Source organism: Coregonus clupeaformis, chromosome 14 (genome assembly GCF_020615455.1).
Source record: "Coregonus clupeaformis isolate EN_2021a chromosome 14, ASM2061545v1, whole genome shotgun sequence".
Taxonomy (NCBI): Eukaryota; Metazoa; Chordata; class Actinopteri; order Salmoniformes; family Salmonidae; genus Coregonus; species Coregonus clupeaformis.
Genome location: NC_059205.1, coordinates 794,393 through 818,897, shown reverse-complemented (window position 1 = coordinate 818,897; position 24,505 = coordinate 794,393). Strand labels below are relative to the sequence as shown.

Here is a 24,505-nt window from a genome sequence, read left to right as displayed (position 1 = left end):
AGTTTTTTAAAGAATCAATGGGAAAATATTGTACAATCCAAATGTGGGAAGCTCCGAGACTTATCCAGAAAGACACACAGCTGTAATCACTGCCAAAGGTGATTCTAACATGCATTGACTCAGGGGTGTGAATACTTATATAAATTAGATATTTCTGTATTTCATTTTCAATACATTTGCAAGAATTTTGAAATAAATGTTTTGAAACTTTGGCAAAGCATCAAGTCTATTTAACTTAGTGCACCATGTTCATAACAGATTCTAGTTTTGGTAAAACATTTTTTTAGATCAGATGTTTCATCGATGAGAAAAATAGTCGGCCCAGTTTGACCTAGTTCCATCTTCTCCCACTGACGCGACTGGACTTCCCTCACACTACTATATTTGGTGGTGAGAAAACATTCTAAACAAATGCTTCAGCTTTCCAGCCCGTGACGTGTCTGGGTTTTCCCTTCTGTCTGTGCTACGACTACGGGGGGCGGGCCGGAGCGGAGAGCTAGAGATTTTTTTTCTCCTCGCCGCCCAAGTCCTCTGATTGGCTCAGCTCCAACTTCAGACGATTGAGTCAAAAAACCACAATGTGCCAACCAACTAGAAGCCTATTTTTGCATATTTTAGGGTCGTTTTTTTCATACCAGCATACTTTGACCTTCGATTGCGTGCATGGTACGCAAAATGCGTGCAGGTTGGCAGGTCTGAGTTATGCATAAAATAAAGTATTTTTTTCCCAGTTGGCAGGTCTGAGTTATGCATAAAATAAAGTATTTTTTTCTCCAGTGTGTATGTAATATCTTTCTGCAGTGTCTTCTTTATGCATTGTGTGCACTTTGTCATTTACCCGTCCTAACCTTGGTTTCAGTTGCATGTTTTCATTACCCACTCATCAGCCTGGTCTGTTTTTTTTAATATGAATACGAATTGGATGAAAGTGAAGACATTTAATCTTCACATATTTCATTAGGTTTGAGTTTGACTCCACTTCACAGAAGCAAAGATTAATAGGGGGGGTTTCAAGCATAATTTCTTTATTTCCTGAACATCATTCGTTTTTTTCTAACATTTCATGTACTACTGGGAGTATTTCAAAGTCATTGTAAGACTTTTTGCGTTACTTTTGGTTATCTACTCAAAATCTATACAGCAACCTTGGCTTGACGTCTCATGTACAAATCTCTTTTCCAAACAAGGAAACAACCCCAAGCTACACTTTGGTGAACGTTCTTTACAAAGCCAGACATCAACGGTGGATTCTAGATTTTTGTAATTGAAGTAGTCCATAATTAAATACTGGCTGGGTTGAGAAGTTTATAAAAACCTCTCAATTTTCACCCAGTCTTCTAAAGCCCCACTCCTCCAGTGTCCCACACTCAAGGGGGCCTCAAAGCAGAAGATCAAGGGCAGTGCTTCCATCCTATCCCCAGAAAAGGACACTATATAGTCAGTATCTCTGGGGCCTGTTCAGGATCGGTGGAGTTACAGAACATCTAGAAAGAAATGTACTGTGTAAAAACAGAGGATGTGAACGGAAATGTAGCGAGGAGTAGACCTCTCCCTCTCGCCCTCTCTCTCTCTCGCCCTGGTACCGCTCAGTCACGAGCTCTGGGCAGCATTTTAAAATTTCTTTCACAACTTATTTGAAATGAGGCCTATTCTGTTGTATTTATTTAGCCTAACCCACCACTAACGAGCAGAGATGTTTGATACGAGTCAACAAAGAAATAGTTCACAGCCTGTGTAACCGATGAGGGCAAGACAACGAATGAGCCCATGCAGCAGCAACGGAGAGGTTTAGATGTTTATATAGGCCGTTGTTAAAAGAAAGGAGGAGTCTATTTAACAGTGCTGAAGTTGTCAATCAACTGTAAAATGTGAGCGCTACAGAGCCACGGTTACAGCTGAAGTAGCCTATCTGATCATCAAAAAAGTGAGTGTTTTTTTTTACACACAGCGGCTGCATATCAGCAGGTAGGTCCTTGTTCGGTAACCTACGACATGTTGAAATATTTAAGCTTCTTACGAAAGCCTACTTCAAAACCAAATGGTACATAGTCACAAAAGTAGATGGGGTATTAGTTAAATTATCGTTTTAAACAAAACATAAATGCAGTGAATTTGGAGTGGCAGTTTTTTTTTTTTCTTCCTGCGAGTGCGGAGCGTTTTTTTTTTGTGGAGCGGGAGAAAAGGATGTTGAGCGCTCAAATATTTTAGTTGGTGAACAGATACGCTTATTCCCCATGTAGAATAGGGAATACATAACTTTATTTATGACGCGGGTTAAAAATCACCAACAACAGAAAATCATGACTGCAACTTAAGTCGATCTTAGATTGGCAGGAAAACCTTTTGGCTCGAGGGCCACGTCGGGATTTTGAAATTTAACTGAGGGCCGCACAGATTTTATTTTATGACCGATTCGTTGGTGAAAATCGATTTTGAGGGCCAGAAAAAGGTCAATTCTACATAGTTTCTAGTTTTAGATGTTCAAGTGGCCTGGAGCATATCCTTTACCCTAAATAATACCCCCCCCAAAAGAAAAAGATTTCATGTATTTTTTTTTTACTCAAACCTCATCAATGACAGAACTTTAACTCCTGTGACATTTATATCTGCAACGTTCAGAATGTTTCATCTCGCTGAATACGCCCATGACCATTGCAAAGGACGCAACTGACCAATCAGAGGGATCCTGGGCATGGTTCAGTCGAAGTAACGTTTAGGCGGGGCTTACCGAGGTCCTTCCACAGGATACGTTCTAACACCAACCTGTTCTAATCTCAGTACAGCCACATACTAAAAAAAACAACCCTTGGTGAGGCCAAGCAGTCCCCGTTAGAAGGGCATCCCTCCGGAGATCTGTCGGGCTACCTGCTCCTCTGTGCTTTCCTCCTTGTCCTTGTCACGCTCTTTGTTCCAGTCCTTCAGGCCCTCAGGCAGGGATGTGTCCTCATCCATACCCCCCGTGCCCTCCACAAACTCCTCGTAGGTGGACTTCTCAGCGAACGGCCGCAACCCCAGCATCTCCACCATGTCCTTCTTGTCCAGGACTTCCTTCTCCAGCAGACGCTGCGCCACCTGACCAGGCAACCATTGAAGGTAAATGTATTACATTTCGGCTTAGGTTTTACTTGTGTGTCTGTATGAGTGAAACAGTGTAAGCCTGTGAGTAAGTGCTTGTCTGCGTGTCCATACCACCACTCCCTCCCTCTCCCACACGTACCTTCTCCACGTCGGCTTTCTTCTCGGCCAGTAGAGTGTGAGTGCGCTCGTAGGCCTCTCGGATGAGATTGCGTACCTCCGTGTCGATGAGGCGAGCCGTGGCCTCGCTGTATGGCTTCTCGAGGGTCATCTCGCCTTGCCGGGGCAAGTCGAAGGACACCTGGCCCACCTTGTCGTTCATGCCAAACTGCACGATCTGTAAAGACAAAAAAGGAGTAGAAACAGAGTAACACTTTATTGGATAGCCTGCGAGATTGTCAGTATAAAAAAAAAAAAAAAAGACATGTAATATGTGCAGGCACCATGGTCTGGAGGTCTAGGCACAAGTACACAACCCAAAACACCAGGAGTTGGTGGACCATTCTTGACCATTCACACGGGGAAACTGTTGAGCGTGAAAAACCCAGTAGCATTGCAGTTCTTCACACACTCCAAAAACGGGGCACCTGACACCTACCATCATACCCCGTTCAAAAGGCACTTCAATATTTTGTCTTGCCCATTCACCCTCTGAATGGCACACGTACACAATCCATGTCTCAAGGCTTAAAAATCCTTCTTTAACCGGTCTCCTCCCCTTCATCTACACTGATTGAAGTGGATTTAACAGGTGACATCAATAAGGGATCACCTGGTCAGTCTGTCATGGAAAGAGCAGGTGTTCATAATGTTTTGTACACTCAGTGTATGCTTCTCCCCGCCGGAAACTTGAGTTCAAGCCTCAGGTCCTCCCCTCTCACCGACTCTCCCACTTGAATGTCTCTCCATCTCCTTTCATTACTGTCTCAATAAAACGCAAATATGTCATATGTAAATATTACAAAAAGAGTGATAATCCACTCTACTTTAAAATAAATAAATAACTGGAATGTGACATATACAGTGGGGCAAAAAAGTATTTAGTCAGCCACCAATTGTGCAAGTTCTCCCACTTAAAAAGATGAGAGAGGCCTGTAATTTTCATCATAGGTACACGTCAACTATGACAGACAAATTGAGAAAAAAAAATCCAGAAAATCCCATTGTAGGATTTTTAATGAATTTATTTGCAAATTATGGTGGAAAATAAGTATTTGGTCACCTACAAACAAGCAAGATTTCTGGCTCTCACAGACCTGTAACTTCTTCTTTAAGAGGCTCCTCTGTCCTCCACTCGTTACCTGTATTAATGGCACCTGTTTGAACTTGTTATCAGTATAAAAGACACCTGTCCACAACCTCAAACAGTCACACTCCAAACTTCACAATGGCCAAGACCAAAGAGCTGTCAAAGGACACCAAAAACAAAATTGTAGACCTGCACCAGGCTGGGAAGACTGAATCTGCAACAGGTAAGCAGCTTGGTTTGAAGAAATCAACTGTGGGAGCAATTATTAGGAAATGGAAGACATACAAGACCACTGATAATCTCCCTCGATCTGGGGCTCCATGCAAGATCTCACCCCGTGGGGTCAAAATGATCACAAGAACGGTGAGCAAAAATCCCAGAACCACACGGGGGGACCTAGTGAATGACCTGCTGAGAGCTGGGACCAAAGTAACAAAGCCAACCATCAGTAACACACTACGCCGCCAGGGACTCAAATCCTGCAGTGCGAGACGTGTCCCCCTGCTTAAGCCAGTACATGTCCAGGCCCGTCTGAAGTGCATTTGGATGATCCAGAAGAGGATTGGGAGAATGTCATATGGTCAGATGAAACCAAAATATAACTTTTTGGTAAAAACTCAACTCGTCATGTTTGGAGGACAAAGAATGCTGAGTTGCAGCCAAAGAACACCATACCTACTGTGAAGCATGGGGTTGGAAACATCATGCTTTGGGGCTGTTTTTCTGCAAAGGGACCAGGACGACTGATCCGTGTAAAGGAAAGAATGAATGGGGCCATGTATCGTGAGATTTTGAGTGAAACCCTCCTTCCATCAGCAAGGGCATTGAAGATGAAACGTGGCTGGGTCTTTCAGCATGACAATGATCCCAAACACACCGCCCGGGCAACGAAGGAGTGGCTTCGTAAGAAGCATTTCAAGGTCCTGGAGTGGCCTAGCCAGTCTCCAGATCTCAACCCCATAGAAAATCTTTGGAGGGAGTTGAAAGTCTGTGTTGCCCAGCGACAGCCCCCAAAACATCACTGCTCTAGAGGAGATCTGCATGGAGGAATGGGCCAAAATACCAGCAACAGTGTGTGAAAACCTTGTGAAGACTTACAGAAAACGTTTGACCTGTGTCATTGCCAACAAAGGGTATATAACAAAGTATTGAGAAACTTTTGTTATTGACCAAATACTTATTTTCCACCATCATATGCCAATAAATTCATAAAAAATCCTACAATGTGATTTTCTGGAATTTTTTTTCTAATTTTGTCTGTCATAGTTGACGTGTACCTGTGATGAAAATTACAGGCCTCTCTCATCTTTTTAAGTGGGAGAACTTGCACAATTGGTGGCTGACTAAATACTTTTTTCCCCCACTGTATATACACACCTTCATGAGATTAGTACAACCGTCTTACCCGATCATAACCAAAAACCCAATTGTGTACTAGCCCAGTGAAACACAAAGAAAAACTCCAATAAAATGCTAATAAATCTGGTGGTGTGGTTGGGGTGGGGGTGGGGGTGTGGGGGGGGAGACGGACCTGGGCGTACGCGCTCTGGGTGACCTTCCTGAGGTCGTCCTGAGCCCCCGTGGTGATGCGGCCGAAGAAGATCTCCTCGGACACGCGGCCACCCAGCGTCATGCACATCCTGTCCAGCAGCTGCTCCTTGGTGTATAGGTACTGCTCCTTGGGCAGGTACTGGGCGTAGCCCAACCCTTTGCCCCTGGGGATGATGGATACCTGGAGAGAGGACAAAATGTCAGACGTGTCAAGAGATGACGCAGATTCAGAGGTAAGTTGAGCCAGACAGATGGGACAACTAGACAATGGGCAAATGTCCCTCGTGTAAAATGTATTACGCAGATTGAGGTAAGTAGAGCCAGGCAGTTATTGGTCAACCAGTATTAAAATCGTCTGTTATTGCCTAAAACTATCCCTTTAATATGTTGCAAAGTATGCATATATTCTCTAGAGCTAGTCAGACTGATGCTTTACAAAACCGCCAATATTAACATAACACTTTTCCTAAGAATGCATGGTTAAAGACCACCCAACTCAGCAAAGCCGGCCAGTATAGCGTTAATATTATAAAACGGGTTGTTTGGATCCTGGATGGTGGGTTAGGTTTAGTGGGACAACAACTCCCGTAAAATACCATGACGTATTAATGTCATAATTCCACTGTCCCCCAGGCAGGAAATTCATAAACTTAATCTCTCTCGGGGGGAAAATATCTACAGATTATTTGTCCATGCCACCATTTGGTTTGCAACAGTTGGGGTTTGTATAGATCTACCCGTCTGCCTCTACGACCTGTGTAACAATATCACATTTGTAAAATTAAACATCTCCCGTGCCAGTAGCCCAAGAATGAACGTAAAACGAATAATTCACCACGGAAACCGTAAACACTCAGAATTCCATTAATTAACCAGCGCAGTGCGGCCTATTGTAGATGTATTAAATAATGAACGTTCTTGTCGCTCATCCTCAGTGAATCTCTGCTAGCTAGGTACATGCTAATGATTTGTTTAGCATATAAAACGTTGAATGAATAGAATGATTAGCATTAACGACTGGGTCAAAACAACGATCAGCCTGGGGTTTACCAATATAGAGTGGTAGGTAGAATGTTGGTAGTGACTAGGGTCTACCCATATAGAGTGGTAGGTAGAATGTTGGTAGTGACTAGGGTCTACCAATATAGAGTGGTAGGTAGAATGTTGGTAGTGACTAGGGTCTACCAATATAGAGTGGTAGGTAGAATGTTGGTAGTGTCTAGGGTCTACCAATATAGAGTGGTAGGTAGAATGTTGGTAGTGTCTAGGGTCTACCAATATAGAGTGGTAGGTAGAATGTTGGTAGTGTCTAGGGTCTACCCGTATAGAGTGGTAGGTAGAATGTTGGTAGTGTCTAGGGTCTACCAATATAGAGTGGTAGGTAGAATGTTGGTAGTGACTAGGGTCTACCCATATAGAATGTTGGTAGTGACTAGGGTCTACCAATATAGAGTGGTAGGTAGAATGTTGGTAGTGACTAGGGTCTACCAATATAGAGTGGTAGGTAGAATGTTGGTAGTGACTAGGGTCTACCCGTATAGAATGTTGGTAGTGACTAGGGTCTACCCATATAGAGTGGTAGGTAGAATGTTGGTAGTGTCTAGGGTTTACCCATATAGAGTGGTAGGTAGAATGTTGGTAGTGACTAGGGTCTACCAATATAGAGTGGTAGGTAGAATGTTGGTAGTGACTAGGGTCTACCTTAAGCAGAGGGTCAGCGTGCTCCAGGTACCAGCCTGCCACAGCATGCCCTGCCTCGTGGTAAGCTACAGTCTTCTTCTCCTCAGGCTGCAGGACCTGAGTCTTCTTCTCCAGACCTGGACATTCAACAACAGAAAGGAGTTGACAGATCTGTGCGACTATCGAAACAATCTGCATGACAAAGCAGGTACCCAATTTATATAGCTAGGTTGAATGAAGGAGGCAGAACAGAAGGGAAGGCGTGAGTAATCGATGTATGACGTTTGATCTTTGTTGCTCTGTAAAAAGTCCAGCAGAGAGTATCAAGCCACACCAGTTCAATTTGAGCATATTGATTGGAATACATTTCAGTTTAATCAATTTCAGGTGAAATGTAATTGACATTACAATTGACAAGAGTACTCACATAAGAGTTCCTTACATCTCTACGGTTTGCTGGTCTTGACAACACAGCTTGTAAGTAGCCAATACATAAAGTGCCTTGCAAAAGTATTCATCCGTCTTGGCATTTTTCCTATTTTGTTGCATTACAACCTGTAATTTAAATTGATTTTTATTTGGATTTAAAGTAATGGACATACACAAAATAGTCCAAATTGGTGAAGTGAAATTAAAAAAATAACTTGTTTCAAGAAATTCTAAAAAATAAATAACGGAAAAGAGGTGCGTGCATATGTATTCACCCCCTTTGCTATGAAGCCCCTAAGTAAGATCTGGTGCAACCAATTACCTTCAGAAGTCACATAATTAGTTCAATAAAGTCCACCTGTGTGCAATCTAAGTGTCACATGATCTGTCACATGATCTCAGTATATATACACCTGTTATGAAAGGCCCCACCACCAAGCAAGCAGCACCATGAAGACCAAGGAGCTCTCCAAACAGGTCAGGGACAAAGTTGTGGAGAAGTACACAGATCTGGGTTGGGTTATAAAAAAATATCAGAAACTTTGAACATCCCACGGAGGACCATTAAATCCATTATTAAAACATGGAAAGAATATGGCACCACAACAAACCTGCCAAGAGAGGGCCGCCCAACAAAACTCACGGACCAGGCAAGGAGGGCATTAATCAGAGAGGCAACAAAGAGACCAAAGATAACCCTGAAGGAGCTGCAAAGCTCCACAGCGGAGATTGGAGTATCTGTCCATAGGAACACTTTAAGCCATACACTCCACAGAGCTGGGCTTTACAGAAGAGTGGGCAGAAAAAAGCCATTGCTTAAAGAAAAAAAATTAAGCAAACACGTTTGGTGTTCGCCAAAAGGCATGTGGGAGACTCCCCAAACATATGGAAGAAGGTACTCTGGTCAGATGACACTAAAATTGAGCTTTTTGGCCATCAAGGAAATCGCTATGTCTGGCGCAAACACAACACCTCTCATCACCCCGAGAACACCATCCCCACAGTGAAGCATGGTGGTGGCAGCATCATGCTGTGGGGATGTTTTTCCATCGGCAGGGACTGGGAAACTGGTCAGAACTGAAGGAATGATGTATGGCGCTAAATACAGGGAAATCCTTGAGGGAAACCTGTTTCAGTCTTCCAGAGATTTGAGACTGGGACGGAGGTTCACCTTCCAGCAGGACAATGACCCTAAGCATACTGCTAAAGCAACACTCGAGTGGTTTAAGGGGAAACATTTAAATGTCTTGGAATGGCCTAGTCAAAGCCCAGACCTCAATCCAATTGAGAATCTGTGGTATGACTTAAATATTGCTGTACACCAGCGGAACCCATCCAACTTGAAGGAGCTGGAGCAGTTTTGCCTTGAAGAATGGGCAAAAATCCCAGTGGCTAGATATGCCAAGCTTATCGAGACATACCCCAAGAGACTTGCAGCTGTAATTGCTGCAAAAGGTGGTTCTACAATGTATTGACTTTGGGGGGGTGAATAGTTATGCACGCTCAAGTTCTGTTTTTTTTGTCTTTTTCTTGTTTGCTTTACAATAAAAAATATTTTGCATCTTCAACGTGGTAGGCATGTTGTGTAATTCAAATGATACAAACCCCCAAAAAATTCATTTTAATTCCAGGTTGTAAGGCAACAAAATAGGAAAAATGCCAAAAATCAGTATGTGTCCATTTGTGTACGTACACTACCGGTCAAAAGTTGTACAACACCTACTAATTCAACGGTTTTTCTTTACTTTTACTATGTTCTACATTGTAGAATAATAGTGAAGACATCAAAACTATGAAATAACACATATGGAATCATGTAGTAACCAAAGAAGCGTTAAACAAATCAAAATATATTTTATATTTGAGATTCTTCAAAATAGCCACCCTTTGTCTTGATGACAGCTTTGCACACTATTGGCATTCTCTCAACCAGCTTCATGAGGTAGTCACCTGGAATGTATTTCAATTAACAGGTGTGACTTCTTAAAAGTTAATTTGTGGAATTTCTTTCCTTCTTAATGCGTTTGAGCCAATCAGTTGTGTTGTGACAAAGTTGGGGGGGTATACAGAAGATAGCCCTATTTGGTAAAGGACCAAGTCCATTTTATGGCAAGCACAGCTCAAATAAGCAAAGAGAAACGACAGTCCATCATTACTTTAAAAGACATGAATGTCAGTCAATACGGAACATTTCAAGAACTTTGAAAGTTTCTTCAAGTGCAGTCGCAAAAACCATCAAGCGCTATGATTAAACTGGCTCTCACGAGGACCGCCACAGGAATGGAAGACCCAGAGTTACCTCTGCTGCAGAAGATACGTTCATTAGAGTTACCAGCCTCAGAAATTGCAGCCCAAATAAATGCTTCACAAAGTTCAAGTAACAGACACATCTCAACATCAACTGTTCAGAGGAGTCTGTGTGAATTACATTTACATTTACGTCATTGGTCGAATTGATGCAAAGAAACCACTACTAAAGGACACCAATAAGAAGAATAGACTTGCTTGGGCTTAGTGGGACTATCATTTGTTTTTCAACAGGACAATGACCCAACACACCTCCAGGCTGTGTAAGGGCTATTTTCCAAGAAGGATGTGATGGAGTGCTGCATCAGATGACCTGGCCTCCACAATCCTCCGACCTCAACCCAATTGAGATGGTTTGGGATGAGTCAGACTGCAGAGTGAAGGAAAAGCAGCCAACAAGTGCTCAGCATATGTGGGAACTCCTTCAAGACTGTTGGAAAAGCATTCCAGGTGAAGCTGGTTGAGAGAATGCCAAGAGTGTGCAAAGCTGTCATCACGGCAAATGGTGGCTATTTGAAGAATCTCAAATATAAAATATATTTTGATTTGTTTAACACTTTTTTGGTTACTACATGATTCCATGTGTTATTTCATAGTTTTGATGTCTTCATAATTATTCTACAATGTATAAAATAGTACAAATAAAGAAAAACCCTTGAATGAGTAGGTGTTCTAATACTTTTGACTGGTAGTGTATGTGCTTGTACAGGTACACCTCCAATTGACTCAAATGATGTCAATTAGCCTATCAGAAGCTTCTAAAGCCATGACATCATTTTCTGGAATTTTCCAAGCTGTTTAAAGGCACAGTCAACTTAGTGTATGTAAACTTCTGACCCACTAGAATTGTGATACAGTGAATTATAAGTGAAATAATCTGTCTGTAAAAAAATTGTTGGAAAAATTACTTGTGTCATGCACAAAGTAGATGTCCTAACCGACTTGCCAAAACTGTAGTTTGTTAACAAGAAATTTGTGGAGTGGTTGAAAAACGAGTTTTAATGACTCCAACCTGAGTGTATGTAAACTTCCGACTTCAACTGTACGTGCTTGTGCTCACCTCCGATCACACGTTCAATGGCCTGCTCAAAGTGCTTGTGGTTGATGGAGTCCGCTAGGTGGCGAGCAGCAATCAGGGCGGCTTCGTTGCACACATTGGCAATATCAGCACCTAACAAAGCAGAATATAATTATAATTTATTTTTTATAAATATAGTTTAGCCTCATCCAGAGCAGTTTTCAACGAGCATTTTTTTTAAATTAAAAGGCAAAAAAATATGTATAATAATATGAGCATTGTAAGAAAGACCTTCCAAAATAAGTTTAAGTAAACTGCTTCAGTCAAATTTGTATAATTTTTTAAAATACAAATATCAATATGAAAATGTACAGGGAAAATGCTACGTCATACAGTATTGTAAGCAGCAGGGTTTTCGCCAGACAAGTGACCGGGAAGATTTTAATTTATCCGACATTTGAGAAATGTGCTGGTCATCCATATGCATTGGATCCGTAATCCATTAGGGGGTCCATCCACGCAGCCAGCGCCATCAATAAACGAGGGATAATTACGTGTCCTTAAAAACAGCCCTATAACAAAAACACTATTCTTTGTGTTTCGATGTGCAGCATTACAAAACTTTCTAGCCTATTGTTTTATTGGTTTTTACTTTCCTAAAATAATAAATTGTCCACCTCACGGTTCAGCTGTCGGGAGATTTGAGCACTAAATGCAGCAAGGCATTGCATGCGTAGGCCTACAGGCTTAGGAGTCCACTGTATCATATTAATATTTAACAAATTCATATAAAAAGGAAGAGAAGCTTAGGCCTAGCCCCAGAGAAAGAGAGAGATACGCCTCCGTTATCTAACGACACCGACATGCATTTCATTATCCTTGTCAGACTACGGCGTCTGATATAGGGGTACAGAAGGAGGCTACTTCGTAAATTTTCAAATCAGAATATTTTTTTAAAATAAAGAGAAGAACTATATTGTAAGATTGTGGTGCAACTCTGGTAACTCTAAAACATTCTTCCTCACCTCACGTTCAACTGTCAGTTGGTGCGACGGTGCGCAATGCCTTCATTTCATTGGCCTGCAGTATAATAGGCTAACAGCCACACCAAAACACCAAGCCAAGCCATTTTTTTTTATAGGGAAAATCTGAGCAGGACATTATATTGCGGCAAACACAACATCACAGTTGGAACTTAAATTTGGCCAAAGAAAATGGCTCAGAATGAAACAAAACATTTGCGAACTGGTTTAATAAAACCTTCGCAAAAGTTTTATATAGGCTGTATTGCAGCAATTACCAAGAAAGGCTAGTGCCTACCGTACCCAACAAATGACAGCAATAAGCTAATATTTATTTTACAACAGGCCTACTTATAACCCCTCTTAAACTAAATACGGAGCACACAATTAAAAAAGACAGATCAAACTTAATTTAGCCAATTAAATTGTCAACAGAATGAAACAAAACACGTTTTACATATTTAAAGACTGGTTTTGATTAATAAATATGCCTGCAATAATAACAATGATATACAGTAACAATAATAATGATAAAACAAATGATTATAAATACGAAAAAATTAATAAAGTAAATAAATTGCATCCTACCTGAATAGAGAGTTGCACAGTAGCCTGCTTTTGGCCGTGCCAACATTCTTCCCATCTTTGTTCACTACAACATTAAAACTTGTCCATAAGGAGGACATTCCCCTTGTAGGCTTTTCACTATAGGCATACTCTCACATTTTCGTTTTTACTTCAATTAAAAAAGGCCTCCCATCCTCTTAATCAACAGTAGCCCAAGGCTCCAATCTTGCTCTCTCAACAGACAGCATGACGTAAGTCAGCGCGGAAGGCGTGAGAGAATGGTGCTGAAGCGAGCAATCGGGTTGTATGATATGCATCCCGGGAAGATTTGGCCGGCTACAATTTTATTTATCGGCTTTTAATGATGCACTATGCAGAAATCGGTCCGCCATTTCCTGGTTGCTAAAATTCTAATAGTTCGCCTAATTTCAGTTGATGTGACAAAACAAGCAAGTACAGTGTAGAGAATCATTGTACCATCTCAACCGCTGTGATACCGTTTCCATAACCAAAAATATTAGATTTTCAGCTGGTGTACAATACCGAAAGTAAGATGCAAAAAACTCAACTTAAGCACAGGAAGCATAGAAATAGTGCACATAGAACAGAACTACCACTTCTTAAGACTTGAAGTCAATGAGGATGACAGATCTACAACTCAAATTTCTATCTGAATTTCGTTGGGTCGCCCAAAAACTTACCTATTGCAGCTTTAAATTATTATTATTATTTTTAAAATCGGCCAAAAGCCGGCAATTACCAGCTAACGGAAACCCTGGTATGCAGTATATGACATTCTACATATGATAACAGTTTGTGATCATTTTAACTAGGCCTATAGAAACACAATGACGGCAGTTTTGACACCATTGTCTAGGATGGCATCCCGAGTGTGCCTCAAATACCCACCTGAGAAGCCCGGGGTGAGGGCAGCCATTTTCCTGGCGAGAGCTTCTTTGTCCATCTCTGTATCCATTTTCAAAGGCCTCAAGTGCACTTTAAATATGGACGATCTGCCTTTAATGTCAGGATGACCTGCGAAAACAAAATGTTACCAATGTTCAAAAGATTTTTACAGTTTCCTAACTTGGTCATTCCTTTCAGCATCAACTAAAGGTTGACCCAATTTTCCTGTATTACAGTGGATTCATATTTTTCTTTACCATATCCAACAACTACATTAATCCAGAACAGGAGGAAACCCTAGCAGTCAGGGGAGGGCATATGATAAAAAAAAAAAAAAAACGATGGGCTTGTACCAATGTAAATCTGTCTGTCAAAGCGTCCGGGCCTCATCAGTGCAGGGTCCAGGATATCAGGTCTGTTGGTACCGGCTAGCACTACTACATTGGTCGCTGTGTTGAACCCTGGAAACAGATAAAAAATAATAAAAAATGTAGGCGACAGTGTTATATGGATTCTGTCTAAATCAGTGTTGTTGTTTTTTTATTATTCCTGGTCCTGGGGGAACCAAAGGGGTGCAGATTTTAGTTTTTACCCTAGCACCACCCCTAGCACCACCCCTAGCACCACCCCTAGCACCACCCCTAGCACCACCCCTAGCACCACCCCTAGCACCACACACCTGATTCCATTATCACAGTGTTTCCCCTATATTCATTTAGCAGTAGCTGGCCGCCACTCCAAGAAATATAGGGGGGGGGACACAGAATATTCTAGAATCCGCATAAAGACAATTTGTACATTGGTGTTTCCACCAAACGGACACCAAACTGTGGACGTAAACGTGGTTGGTGTAAACTTAAAACTAAAAGTATGTAGAAAAGATAAACAAGCTATAAATATATATATATATTTAGAGAACAAAAATACATTTAGAGAGAGAACCTAAAATTTGGCATGGGGCCCCCATTTATTTTGTAATAATGTTTGAGTCACTCAGATGGCATAAGAACACAGAGAATTGCAGGAAAGTAGCTTTAAAAACGGACGTTTTTTTCCTCTCAGCCCCATGAAAAGATGTGTAGAATTGCAGAAAATTAACATTAAACCGCAAAAATGTTGTCTCTGCGGCCAAGACGGCGGCCGTTAAAAACGTTGATCGGAGACCGTGCAATTGACCACGCCCAATACCAAGTCCCCCCTAGGGGAAACACTGAATCAACTATCAAACCTTTGATTAGCGGAATCAGGTGTGTAGTGCTAGGGCAAAAAATATATATAATGTCAACCCCTTTGGGTCTGCTGGACCAGGATTAAGAAACACTGGTCTAATGATCATTTCAATCTCCGAAAATACATACATTAGAGTCAACATTGGGCATAACTGGTGTTCTGCAATAAACCCCCAAAAAGTAAAAGTGCAAATAAACAACTTTTATGATCACTCCTATACATCAGGTCACAGACATACAAGCGCATGGATACCTCCAACTTCCCTCTACTCCCACCAAATGGTTGGTTATGATATCGTTTAATAACGGCATTGTTGGGTTGTGGGCTACAGTGTTGCTATTTTAAAGATTTAAAAGTCAAGGAGTCATCATTAGTTTAGAAGATATTAATAATTAGGCTATTTATTTTTCTCTTTGGTGCTAAAGCCCGGCTCCGCCTAGCTCTCGTTCTAACCCAAGATGCCCCGGGTGGCTCTGGCCCAATTTAACCACTGTGGAGTAGGGATGGGCATTTGAAATGATTTCAGTATTCGAATAGCATTTATTTTTTTCGGATAGTCGGAATACATGTGTTTTAAAGGATGTTGTATATATTTTTCTAACTTCAAATGGAGACTTGCTCACACAACTCGCGAGAGCGAGACGGCGCATTGCACTCTTACAGTGTATATGTGTGGGGCACGGAGGAGTAGCCAAACCGAATCTCGCTAGTTAGACAAACTTGTTGCTGCCATAGGTTATCAATCCTACCATCTGGTAGTGCCTGTCTTGACTGCATCAAATCGTTGTAAAAGAAGCTAGCTGGCTAGCTACAGTTGCCAGCTAGCTAGCTAGCTAAAGTAGCATGGCTAATTGATGCGCTCCCTGTCCAATGTCTACAACAACTCCATTCATATGAAACAACAGCCTGCCTGTTGATTGATCATTGTAGCCCACTCCTCATTTCACCAACTTCATTCCGTAATTTGAATTCCATTTTGCATTGATAAAAAATCTCCCACTTCATTTCCTATTTTCTCTTTCTCAAAAATGAATACTCTCCCAAGTCATCGAATACTAACGTCCGTTCGGATATTTGAATAACCGTGCCCATCCCTACTGTGGCGGCCCGTGTAGAGGCAGCCCTCGCAAAAATTAGTGGACTACGTATTTTTCTGGGGCATTTATTGCCCCAGTCATGGCAATTTCAGCTGGATTTGATGATGAACTATTCATTTTTGCAGAGCCTTGAGCGATACACACCATCCATCTCGACCAGCAGCTGATTGAGGGTGTTTTCCTGCTCACTCTGGCCACCAAAGTTCCCTCTGCCTCGCTTGCGCCCCACGGCGTCAATCTCGTCGATGAAGAGGATGCAAGGGGCGTTCTTACGGGCCATGACAAACAGATCTCGGACCTGGAGAGCACAAAGCAGGGAGAGAATAAAACCCAGCATACATTAGGCTTGGGCGGTACACCGTATATATACCGTATACCGGGGTATTTGGAAATAGCCACGGGATGGTTTTTCCAATACCGTTGAAACTATTTCTTTAAAGTTTAATAAATCTTAATATTTGTAGCTACTTTTTATTGCTTATTTACAAGCACACAACAACGAGAGACCGGAGCCTGGTGAGTCACTCACCATTGTGCAGCATGCGCCAGGTTATCTAGTTACAGTAAGGAATTCACAACTAAATGTTTGCCAGCTAGATATGTGCTAGATGCTCTGCAGTTGCGCATTTGGTTTGCTAACTTAGCAGCTAGTTATCTAGCTAAGTGGTTAGCTTCCTGCAATCAAGATCCTCTATTGGTAACAGCAGAGAATCCCCTCCTGGGTCATACTGTCTAATATTTGTTTTGTGCGTGCAGCAAACTGTAGCATTTTTTTAGTTACTTCTATAACTTTATGTGCTGGGATGTCTGTCCTGCAAAGAGTTTGTAAGAGACTGTATAAAATGTTTGCATGCGTTTGTTAGCATTTAGCTAGCATTCGCTATGGTATTTTACATGTACTTGTTTGCATTGCTAACCTTCGGATTAAAAATAGCGCCCCTTGTGTTCAGTGCTGATATTACCCAATATACCGGGACGGCACAAGGTCGGTATGAAGGTATGACAATCTGGATACTGCCCATGCCTATCACATATCGCTGACATTACTTTTAAACTGGAGTCCTGGTTCAGCAATCTTTCAATCGAGAGCAAGACGCAACTGTCAAGAATTGTGAGTAAGAATGTCAGCTGGACATTAGGACAGGGCTCTATTTGGCAGGGCTCTACTTGGCAGAGCTGACAGGGAAAGGGTTCTACTTGGCAGAGCTGACAGGGAAGGGCTCTACTTGGCAGAGCTGACAGATGCAGGACACTACTTGGCAGGGCTGACAGGAGAGGACTCGACAGGGCAGGGCACTTCATGTACAGTAGATGTGAAAGAATTGGATAGCTGTCCTTTCCCTTTGTCAGGTGGATTTCCAAATGAAAGAGCATTGGAACACAGTTAAGCTTTGACGGAAAAAAAAAGGTTCAGTTGACGAAATGAACAATACGTTGCGCAATCAATCAGAAATGTCCATCAACCCGAAGTGCATCACACTAAGACACAAATACTGACACCAAGATCCAGTGTTGCCACTTACCCTGGCGGGGCCCACACCCACAAACATCTCCAGGAACTCTGAGCCGTTGACGGTGATAAAGGGGACGTCGGCCTCTCCGGCAGTGGCCTTGGCCAGCAGGGTCTTCCCTGTGCCAGGGGGTCCCGTCAGGATGGCCCCCTGTGACAGAGAAGAGTATGACTTTGGTGGTGTTCCAGGTTGTTGGTTTTTGCAGTCATGATTGCTGTGCATCCCAGAAGATTGCTATAACATTTCAACGCTATGGAACATGCTCATTACTGACTTACTCCCAGAAATAACCTCCTGTCCCTATCCCCTGAAGAGATCTGATTTTTTGTTTAATGATATCTATAGGCAATATGATGGTAGCTCCACCTGGCCCTATGATAGGCTAAGTGGAATTTTCATAAAATGCTCATACATATTGTTTATGCTTATAAACAAAGTTCTCTCCTGTCGGCTCACCTTGGGGATCTTGGCGCCCAGGTCCTGGTACTGCTTGGGGTTCTTGAGGAAGTTGACAAACTCCATGATCTCCAGCTTGGCCTCCTCGCAGCCCGCCACGTCCTTGAACTTAACGTCGATCTCGTCACGCAGCACCTTGGCCGTGGTCTCGCTGACACTGAATAGTCCGCCCATGCCCCGGCCGCCCGGTCGGCCCGCTCCCGCTGGCCCCCGCCGCAGCATGAAGAGCAGGAAGCCGATGATGAGCACGGTGGGCAGCATGCTGAGCAGGAACGACCTGGGGGGGGGGGGGAAGAGAGATGTGCTACTGGGCCACGTTCGGAGCATCTCATACTAAAGGTCTAATGTCCAACATACCCGTCGCTTTCAGCCGAGTACACCACTGGCAGACGGTTCTCCCCCTCGATACCCATCTCATACTGAGCTGTCTCTAGGTTCCGCTCAAACGTGTCCACGCTGCCGATGTTGAACCACACGTATTGCTGGGTACAAAAAAATATTACAAACCACTCATTACTAAGTTTGTTCTAACAAGTTAAGGAAGCGAACACATGAATATAAAAAAATATATAAAAAATTCCACGGGGTACAAATATTTATAACTTACTCCATCAACTGGAGTCTTTCCGGGTGTAAATACCACTTTCACATAACGCTTGTTTACTACCTCCAATCTATCAACCTAGAGAGAAAAAAAGATCAAAATTGAAGTCACCGAATGTGAGATGGTCAACAGAAGAAGTGGACAAATCATCAGATTCAAATCCACACATCGAGCAAACTGAAGTCTAACCTCTAGCCTAACACAATACCTCACATTGTTCAAAATGACACACTATATTTTTCCTATCAATGAAACCAACAGAATACTTACGACTTCTTTCGAGAGGTAGTTATTGACAAAGTCTTTCCAAGTGACCTCTCTCCCGCCTTCCCGTAAAAAGAAGTAGTACGTGACCGTGGTCCAAAACGCGGCACCACTCAGGAAGTACATACGGAACTCCTTGTCGTCCCACGGCACGTCACCCTAAAGATAAACACATTGCGGAAGAATTATTAATAACAACCAATTTCACTATCGTTTTCAAATCAAATTTTATTGATCACATACACATATTTAGCTGATGTTATTGCGGGTGTAGCGAAATGCTTGTGTTTCTAGCTCCAACAGTGCAGTTGTCTCATTTGCTCTGCGCACTACAACTGTTGGAGTTGGGTTTGTTTACAAGACTTTAGCATTGACATGATGCTAAGAGTAGTGCAAAAAACATAGGGTAGGAGTGGTAGGACCTTGGTTAGCATGCTCCAAATACCCAAATCATATTAAGTCAACTTCAGCCCAGGTTTTAGGTGTTGATTCTCACCTTTTGAAGCCGGCTATACCAATGGGACTCATCCTTCCTGGATCTTTTTCCTCCTCCGCCCGAGGCACCACCACCTCCTCCACCACCTCCTCCTCCTCCACTAGATCTACCAGTGGCCTTCTGTGCATTGGTTGTTGGCTTGGCCTCTGAGAAGGCAGATAGACACATCAGTTTTCAGACTAAAACCGAAGTCAGCCCTCTGTTTAGAACATGGAATTGGTGTAGTGCAGTAGTTCACAGAGGCTTCCACAGATATGTTTTGCATGATGACATAGCTCATCTAAAAACTGGAAATGTGAACATTTTGTTAATCACAACATACTGGTCATTCGGAAAGAATTCAGAACCCTTGACTTTTTCCACCTTTTGTTACGTTACAGCCTTATTCTAAAATTGATTAAATTGTTTTTTAAATTGTTTCAATCTACACACAATACCCCATAATGACAAAGCAAAAACAGGTTTTTAGAAAATGGCAGCGATTACAGCCTTGAGTCTTCTAGGGTATGACGCTACAAGCTTGGCACACCTGTATTTGGGCAGTTTCTCCCATTCTTCTCTGCAGATCATCTCAAGCGCTGTCAGGTTAGATGGGGAGCGTCGCTGCACAGCTATTTTCAGGTCTCTTCAGAGATGTTCGATCGGGTTCAAGTCCGGGGTCTCGCTGGGCCACTCAAGGACATTGAGACTTGTCCCGAAGCCACTCCTGCGTTGTCTTGGCTGTGTGCTTAGGGTCGTTGTCCTGAGCACTCTGGAGCAGGTTTTCATCAAGGATCGCTCTGTACTTTGCTCCGTTCATCTTTCCCTTGATCCTGACTAGCCTCCCAGTCGCTGCCGCTGAAAAACATCTCCACAGCATGCTGCCACCATCATGCTTCACCGTAGGGATGGTGCCAGGTTTCCTCCAGACGTGACGCTTGGCATTCAGGCCAAAAAGTTCAATCTTGTTTCTCATGGTCTGCGAGTCCTTTAGGTGCCTTCTGGCAAACTCCAAGTGGGCTGTCATGTGCCTTTCACTGAGGAGTGGCTTCCGTCTGGCTACTCTAACATAAAAGGCCTGATTGGTGGAGTGCTGCAGAGATGGTTGTCCTTCTGGAAGGTTCTCCCATCTCCACAGATGAACTCTTGAGCTCTGTCAGTGACCATCAGGTTCTTGGTCACCTCCCTGACCAAGGCCCTTCTCCCCCAATTGCTCAGTTTGGCCAGGTGGCCAGCTCTAGGAAGAGTGTTGTTGGTTCCAAACTTCTTCCATTTAAGAATGATGGAGGCCACTGTTCTTGGGGACATTCAATGCTGCAGAATTGTTTTGGTACCCTTCCCCAGATCTGTGCCTCGACACAATCCTGTCTCGGAGCTCTACGGACAATTCCTTTGACCTCATGGCTTGGTTTTTGCTCTGACATGCACTGTCACCTGTGGGACCTTATAGACAGGTGTGTGCCTTTCCAAATCATGTCCAATCAACTGAATTTACCACAGGTGGACTCCAATCAAGTTGTAGAAACATCTCAAGGATGATCAATGGAAACATGATGCACCTGAGCTCAATTTCGAGTCTCATAGCAAAGGGTCTGAATACTTATGTAAATAAGTTATCTGTTTTTAATTTTTAATAAATGTGCAAACATTTCTAAAAACCTGCTTTCGCTTTGTCATTATGGGGTACTGTGTGTAGATTGATGAGGATTTTTATTTAATCCATTTTAGAATAAGGCTGTAACGTAACAAAATGTGGTCAAAAGGGAAGGGGTCTGAATACTTCCCGAATGCACTGTATTAGGGCAGTGTTCAGTAGATCTTAGCCAGCTAACAACATAGGACAGGAAAGTGTATTTTGTCAGCGGTTTAAATTACCTTTGGCTTCTCCACTGGTTGGGTTGGGTTCACTGCTCTTCGGAGCATTCTTCTGAGCATTCTTCGGACCATTGGGGAAATATTTTTCAAATCCTGAAGCAAGAACACCAAACTTTAGAGAGCACAAAATCATATATGAGCATGGAATACTTATCCTTTCATTTTAATGACCCATAAATACATTAGGCTTTGAGTTATATATAATCCAAGAGAATGGGAATCTGCTAGATGAATACAGTAAACATTGAGGTACATACCTTTTGGTGGTTTGGAGCAGAGTCTTTGATAGGCACCTAATACATGTTCAAACAGTGTCCTCCTTTCATGTACTATCTGGCTGTCTGCTTGGCTGGAGACCTTGAAAATGAAAGATGACAATCAACATAACATATGCCATTTAGCAGACGCTTTTATCCAAAGCTACTTAGTCATGTATGCATACATCTTACGTATGGATGGTCCCGGGAATCGAACCCACAACACTGGTGTTGCAAGCGCCATGCCCTACCAACTGAGCCATACAGGACCAGAATGTTTGGAAAAAGTCATGTTGCACTAAATAATACACCGTTTCAAAACTCCATCCGTGGGGCCCACTGTCATTTTAAAATGTTTTGACCGATTTAAAACACCAGCACACCTTCAACTGCTCAACTAGTTCTCGTTTTCAAGCCATTGGTGTATTTAAATAGTAGTCGTGTTGGAATAGTCAGAATAGAATAGGGTTGGGAAACACTCCTCTTTACTTGAGTCCTACTGATAAAAACTAAGTGCATGTGAAAACGTCACAGAATACACCTCAGAAATATTGCTCCATTACATTTTTGGTTGGTGCGCCCACTGTAATCTGTAACACTAGAACATAAAAAACTGAAGCATCATTAGCTATTTAAGCTAGTTTAATGATCGCTCTGAAATGTCATCTGAAATCTTAAACATTCACTGAACTGTCACGTTGACCAACGTCCTGACCACACCGGATGCAGCACTTGGTTCTATTTTAGACGCTTGACGTGCTGCAAGTCCTGCCTCTCCCATCTCCTCGTTGGTTTTAAGGAGCATATACCCGCATAGGTGATTGAAAAATGAAGGATGTCCACACTCCAGTCGGTTGCCAACACCATATAAAATCCAAAAAAGATGAAGACTGAGCTAGGAGAGATTACTTGAAACTAACTAGGTTTCCCCCTTTTATCTGTGGATTAATTTTAGGAGTAGAGAACACACGATTTTGTGTGACTAGCTAAATGTCCATGAATGTTTGATATGCGTTTCGCACTGTCCCCAAATTAATATAGTTTGTTCACAGTTCCTTGTGATATTTCAACCTGCGTGTCCTGATCACATTTGGTGTGGATGGACAAAATCAACATGTGTGCGTGTCCGGCGTAGTCAGCATGTAACATTGGCGAACGCAAATAATCACTACACGTGCATACACACCTAACTGGCTAGACATGTTGCAAAGTTGGTTTGGGACCCGATAGTTGACTAGCTAACGTTAAATAACAATTGAATGTATGATGTAATCTCGCGCTGTGTTATCCAACCAGGGCAATGTCATTCGCAGGCCTGTTACCCTAGCTAGAATGACAGGTTGTTTTACGTGCAAAATAACGTTGGATTACGACAGTATCTACATTTTATACAGACGATATGTAAAGACGTTGTCCTGCCTATGCCCAAAACATACTCATAATGCATTGTCATGCAATAAGAATCGACTAGGACTGTTTGTTTAGCTAGCTTGCAACTCACCAGTCGTGCACAGCTAACGTTAGTTGTTCTGATGTTATGAGGCTGCAACATTTGTAATAGATTCCTGCCGCCTCTTGACAAGCGGAGGTATCGGTGGGCCATTCTGACTTGTTACGTTGACACCTTGGTTATTCTAACGGATTTTTTTCGGAAAGATTTATCACAAAAATGTTTTGAAGACTTATCTGATGCATGCACTATCCCATTCCATAACAAGAGCCGCCATTATTTTTCCCTTCAAAATTACGCGATGACGCAGTCTTCTTCTCTAGTCTTTAAGGTTTTACGGCAGACTACACCTACTGGTGTATTTCCGCCATCTACTGTACGGGTAGTGAACGGAAAATGAAAATAAAAATATCCATTGCTGGAAAGAGGAGGGCGGGGATAATACCACCATCATATACAATACAAAAATAACATTTATCCAAAAAAGCCCCACCCCACTCCTTCAGTGATAATCCAAATCACATCCCTAAACAGGCTCAGGAGCCTGTGTGGACTGAACATTCATCGACAGGATTCCTTGTAATGCCTCTGCAGCAGTGGCGGCTCCTGAAAAAATTCTCAGGAGGGGCAATTTTTCTGATGATTTAGGTGACCTACACACATTTTAAAAAAGATATGTCCAGCAACAACATGAAGACAGGGGCAGCATATAAATCAATACCAGAAGCATTTATTGACTGATCTGGGGAGATGGATTCCAGTTTCTGTGACAGATTATAAATAATCTCTGATGCCTTTGTTATATTAGCTTTTGGTTGAATGTACTGTCGTAGTAAATATATAATGTTATAGCTTGGTCTGACTAAAATCTTGTGCATGACCCATTTTGTGTTGGGCGTTTGTTTTCAATCAATGCTGTTCCTATCCTATAACAATGGACAAAAGAGTCCTATCTTGTCAGCCTTGTCAGCAGGTGGCCAAGGACAACACCCACGCCATAGGTCTCTCAGTTCTTCCAACTCACGAGTTCTTGCTCTGAGGACACACACACACACACACACACACACACACACACACATAATCACTGATAACACACACACACACACACATCATCACTGTTAAACACACACACACACACACCAAAAATCCCCTCTCTTTAGGCTGAACATTTGAAGACAGAGAACCCGACTCAGAGCCAATGCAACAGTGGAGGGGACCTCGCCAACTCATCAGGACCAATCAGAAGATCAGAACTACTAGATTCAACCTACATCATTTATTGTATAAAATGTCTGCACACAATGTTTTCGGGGCTCTCTTCAGATAGCTCCCTAAGAGTTTGACTGAACGAGTCCGTGCACGCGATTCCAGATATCTTTACCTCTGAATAAACTGCCTTTATTATACCATATCCACCCTGTCCAAAGTCTCTACTTGGTCTCAGTTCTCCAGTAAACTTGTGATTATCAACAGTACACAACG

The 24,505-nt window shown here is 42.4% G+C and overlaps 1 protein-coding gene across 1 annotated transcript; it reads right to left on the bottom strand.

Annotated features, from left to right (window-relative positions):
- Positions 1 to 369: 369 nt before the first annotated feature.
- On the bottom strand, positions 370 to 23,311 carry LOC121580590 (AFG3-like protein 2). The gene is made up of 17 exons (XM_041895551.2): positions 23,075 to 23,311; positions 21,574 to 21,673; positions 21,317 to 21,409; positions 19,463 to 19,608; positions 18,973 to 19,125; positions 18,706 to 18,780; positions 18,456 to 18,580; positions 18,099 to 18,375; positions 17,655 to 17,792; positions 16,276 to 16,429; positions 14,158 to 14,265; positions 13,808 to 13,933; positions 11,352 to 11,462; positions 7,577 to 7,692; positions 5,856 to 6,056; positions 3,218 to 3,412; positions 370 to 3,072 (listed from the first exon to the last, which is right to left on the bottom strand). Exons 1-17 carry the CDS (start codon positions 23,174 to 23,176, stop codon positions 2,830 to 2,832), a joined length of 2,463 nt encoding a protein of 820 aa, XP_041751485.2. The 5' UTR covers positions 23,177 to 23,311; the 3' UTR covers positions 370 to 2,829.
- Between the last annotated feature and the right edge of the window lie 1,194 nt (positions 23,312 to 24,505).

Bases quoted from the DNA above. Each gene is read 5' to 3' on its own strand.
- LOC121580590 (XM_041895551.2), bottom strand. From the start codon at position 23,176: ATGGCCCACCGATACCTCCGCTTGTCAAGAGGCGGCAGGAATCTATTA. The intron at 6,057-7,576 runs GTAGACCCTAGT...TCCTCTCTCCAG, and splicing joins ACGCTGACCCTCTGCTTAAG to GTATCCATCATCCCCAGGGG. The intron at 3,413-5,855 runs GTCCGTCTCCCC...TTGTCTTTACAG, and splicing joins CCCAGAGCGCGTACGCCCAG to ATCGTGCAGTTTGGCATGAA.